Raw genomic sequence first — 4,389 nt, forward strand, 5'->3', positions numbered from 1 at the left:
TACATAATTAATCTTTGTCCATGCAACTGCGGTAACACCACTGTAAATGTAAGCATAACCCACAGTGTGATGTTTGTGAAGTCCCATGAGGTAATGATAGGTTAGAGTTCAGTTAGAAATTCTTAATCAAGCTTTTATGAAAGATGTTGACCATTAAGAATCTGCCAGTGTCACATAAATAATCACTTTCCATGTGTTTCCTAACTACGACTCCATGTTTCTCCCTTCTCACACGTTTCTCTAGGTGGATTCTTATGGGAAATGCTTGAACAATAAACCAATACCTGAACATTTGGAGGACACAGCCACTGCTACCGGCGAGGAACCCGGGTTCATGAATTTTGTTACACGCTACAAGTTCCACCTGGCATTAGAGAATGGCCTTTGTCCAGATTATATGACGGAGAAGCTGTGGCGGCCTCTCCATCAGGGCTGTGTGCCTGTCTATCGAGGCTCCTCCGTGGTGGCAGACTGGATGCCCAACAACCATTCTGCAGTCATCATAAATAACTTCCCCTCGCCAAAAGCTCTTGCTGACTTCCTCAAACATCTTGATGAGAATGATGAAGAATATGTCAAATATTTAGAGTTCAAGAACCCCAGACACATTACGAATTCACTCTTGCTGGAGGCTCTAGAGACTCGTGAGTGGGGGGTTAATGACATGAGTAAACCTAACTACTTGAATGGGTTTGAATGTTATGTGTGTGATCAGGAGAATGCGCGATTAGCAGCAGAACGAGCATTTAGGAAAGCCCCCAAGAAAAACCAACCTCCTCAGCCTCAAATGGCCGATAACTCTCACATGGGATGCCCCCTGCCCAGCCCAGGGTACGGAGATGTGCAAGACCTACCTGCAGATGATGGGTAAGTTTGTTTTAAATTATTCACTGTGCCAAGTGTGAACACCTTCTACTTCTGTACTTTAATGTGAATAACAGTGTCCCGAGGGACAAGGAAAAGTGTTTTAATTGTCTCATTAAAATATCCTCTGTAATCTGTATATCTGTTCACAGATGGTTACAAATATGGCCTCAGGATTACTGGCAGAGCCTGGACCAAGCAGAGGGGCTGGAGTCTCTGATAAGACATAACGAGTCAGACCCTTCCCTGCTGTGGAAGCACATCCAAACTATAGCCATGAGCCGAGCCAGAGGAAAACACTGACACAGGCCTCGAAACAAACAGAGGATGGAGCACATCCAGAATTACAGGGGTGTCCCATATTACCCCCTCTGTTTAAATGAGGGAATGAAGCAGAAATGACTCATTTATGCACCTGAGTCAAAACTCCTATCTATAGACATTGTACTAAGCTGATGTGATACTTTTTATTTGTTCTTTATCCCAAATGCAGTAATGGGAAGATGTTTTAGACTGCTCTGTGCTAATATTTTCACATTGTTTTATGGCTGAGATCCCATCATTACCCATTTTCCTCCTTGAAATGTTAACATTAACTACATGCAGTGCAGTTGTTCCAGAAAGGCATGTACTCACAGGAGGCACAGTTTCATTGGACTGGGGCAGAGCCAGAATCCTGCCCTCTGTACCCCAGGAGCTGCGTCTAACCGAGTGTAAAGACAGTAGCTAATGAACTGCATTAGCTTCTTTAAAGTTACCCAGCAGGTAGGTGATGGTTATTATAGTTACATTTCTGTACACAGCTTTTAAGTCACTATGCAAGGAAAATGTTATTTCACCAAGAAGTGGAGAACATCAGATTTAAAAGTTAAGCACAAGTGGGAAATCACCTCTCCAAATGAAAACTAGCTCTCAGGAACAGCACGTCATTACTGTACTAGATACTGTATAATACAGCTACACTTGTTTTCTGTTCCAGGATGCCAAGATCATCTTTATGTACAATAATTCTTTAATCCCAGTTTTTTAAACATGTAACTGCTTGGGACGGTCTTCTGTGTCTACTGGTGCACTACCTTTGTATCACTTTCATACCAGGATCATAAAAATCATTTTATTTTGTTAACAAAGCATCATGTATGTGAACACACTAGTTTGTATCAAGAACAAAAGTAGTAAACACTTTGTAACATTCATTTTCTTCCATAACTGTTGATAAATTACAATTAGTACCCCATTTGCCACTTTTAGTCAGTTCAGTTATATGTATAGCACATAAAGTAATCATTTCCTTCATAGGCAGATGTAGCTTTCAACACCATAAAAAACTTGTATAGCATATTTGAGGAATTTAACAAGGAATCAATTTTAAGTAACTTTATTGTTCAGTGTAACGACCTCTTTGATCTCCCCAAACCGCCACATTCCTAAGTTCAAACCAAACAGAGTCAAAGCTTTGTGAAAGAGCAGTTCTCACTTTATATGCAAATGAACATGAAGGGAACAGGATGAGGATAAGAGGCTGGTGAGGAGCTTCCATAATCAGTCGAGGGCTTTGGAGTAGCAGCTCTCGCAGTGGACTTTCCCACCATGTAGGAACATACTGGAGAGGAGGTCTCCCATAGGCTTTCTACACACACCACACTGGAAAAATGAGACCCTTATTAGAATTTGTAATTCTGAGAAAATACAGTGGAAAGCAGTGTCTTTAGCTTTGAAATTATATAATTGTTTTGCTCCATAATACACACATTTGAAAACTTTTGTAGCTTTGAAAACACAATAACTGCTTGTATTTGAAGTTCTTATAGATGTTAAATGAATTGTTCAGTAGTTTGGGAAACATGGCTCATTGGCTGCCTCACCGAGAGTTAAGTAAGAAGACCATTCTTGTATCAGTCAAATATGAACCACAGCCAGTTAACCTAGCTTAGCATAAAGAACTGGTAAAACATATCTTGTGTTTTTCAAAAGGTTATATGTCAGGCTATTTCTTGACCAGGGTTAGTCACTATCTGGCTTAGAAACAATCTGACACAAATGAGATATAATATGTTTAGGCTTTTAATTAAGCTTCAGAGTTGTTGGTGGGTGAACTTTGGAGAGTTTCTCCCTATTATAGTCTTTATGCAGAGCTAAGGTTATATCAAGCATCTTGTCCTACTCTTGGCAAAAAAATGGATAAACATGTATACAAAAAAAATTCATTCTTTTTAAAGTGAACAAATGCTTAATTTTCTTTTCCAGGTCAGTCCCTTCAAGGACCTGTGAATACATCTAAGGCTAATAAATGGCACATTGTATCTCCAGCAGAACTGTACCCGAGCAAAAAGATGAATTACCTTGAAGCACGAAGAGTGGCAGTTAATATTGAGATGTTCAATGGTGATCTTGTCATCACTGCCCACCTGTTGTCCACAGTACGTACAACTGGATGTCAGCGAGCCACTGTGGCGGTGGGGGGAGAGAACAATTGAGACAATTTTGCTCCCGCTTAAGCTTCTAATGAATAGGCTTGGCAGAATTTCTGCCCTATTGCTTACACACATCTAGTTTTGGAAATAACAAGGCAGTGGGAGAAAGTATTTTAGTTGCAATACAAATACTGAAAACTGTTGAAATAGGAAGACTGGAAATAGTAGAAGTGGCAGTAGTCTAACTGGCAGTGCTAAGAAGTGCTAAGAGAGGGTCAAGCTTCAATGGAAGTGTGAGCACCAAATTAAGGCACTGAGTGAACTGTAGCTTTTTTTTTTCTTGAAACAAAAACCTTGAAAGGAGTTGAACTGTCACTCAGCTGGATTAGTCAGTTTAAATGGAATTCCTGAAAGTTTTGTTTAAAGTCCAGAAACTGAAGGAAGATACCAGCTCAAGTGTCACCTGAAGTCTATGGACTGGAAGCAGTTAAAGTAAACTCAAGGTGTGGGAAGTGTTTTTTTAATTGCTCAAAGATTAAGACCTTTGAGGATTGCAGTGTCAGATGCAGTATAAGCACTGAAATGAATTGAAATGTAACGTTAAAATGGGTTTAACGCAGGTGTAGAGATTGTGTTATTACCTGGAGTAAGTAGAGGGGCTGCTGTAGGAGGATCTGGCAGAGCTTGATGTCACATAATCTAACCCACTGTGGAAATGAGAAATAAGTAAATCATCATTATAGTAGTATTTATTTGGCAGTTGTTTTTTTTATCAATATTGTTTGTTGATTGTGTAAATGATGTAGTCCTACCTATCAAATGTGCCTGTTGTATTGACATACTCCTTCACATACACAACCCCCCTTGAGCAGAGACAGGTAACGGAAAGAGAGAGTAAATATCCAGTGCTCAGATAGATAATTGTCACTTTTATATAAATGTCTGGTTTGTAAAGCCATGCACCTTTTGGTCTCAGGTTCTTTTGGTTCAACACGCCAGTTGTCTTCTCTCGCAGTCCTGGAATAAGTTTCATAACTGGAGAGAGGGAGAGCACAGCAGTGTTAGTCTCATCTTTCATACACAACCCCCCTTGAGCAGAGACAGGTAAAGG

General features: G+C 40.1%; 2 protein-coding genes across 5 annotated transcripts in view; one reads left to right on the top strand and one right to left on the bottom strand.

Moving 5' to 3' along the window:
• fut11 (fucosyltransferase 11 (alpha (1,3) fucosyltransferase)) overlaps positions 1-3,225 on the top strand; it is a 7,944-nt gene extending 4,719 nt beyond the window's left edge. Inside the window, exons 4-6 of one of the 4 annotated variants that reach the window (XR_002276092.1) lie at positions 245-867; positions 1,017-1,629; positions 3,175-3,225. Coding sequence is in view for 1 of the 4 variants with exons in the window: in XM_020614649.1 (XP_020470305.1) it covers positions 245-867; positions 1,017-1,167 (774 nt within the window). In the remaining 3 variants the exon portion in view is untranslated. Of the gene's footprint in view, positions 1-244; positions 868-1,016; positions 2,111-3,111 lie in introns of those variants that run through there. The other 3 variants (XR_002276093.1, XR_002276091.1, XM_020614649.1) reach the window with 3 other exon arrangements.
• Positions 2,227-4,389, bottom strand: part of znf185 (zinc finger protein 185 with LIM domain) — a 19,975-nt gene continuing 17,812 nt past the window's right edge. Inside the window, exons 35-39 of the mRNA XM_020614635.1 lie at positions 4,242-4,313; positions 4,091-4,141; positions 3,920-3,985; positions 3,207-3,312; positions 2,227-2,508 (exon numbers count right to left, since the gene is read on the bottom strand). Coding sequence (XP_020470291.1) covers positions 2,407-2,508; positions 3,207-3,312; positions 3,920-3,985; positions 4,091-4,141; positions 4,242-4,313 — 397 coding nt within the window. The 3' untranslated portion in view covers positions 2,227-2,406. The remainder of the gene's footprint in view (positions 2,509-3,206; positions 3,313-3,919; positions 3,986-4,090; positions 4,142-4,241; positions 4,314-4,389) is intronic.

The sequence above is a fragment of the Monopterus albus genome, unplaced genomic scaffold (genome assembly GCF_001952655.1).
Source record: "Monopterus albus unplaced genomic scaffold, M_albus_1.0 scaffold148.1, whole genome shotgun sequence".
Taxonomy (NCBI): Eukaryota; Metazoa; Chordata; class Actinopteri; order Synbranchiformes; family Synbranchidae; genus Monopterus; species Monopterus albus.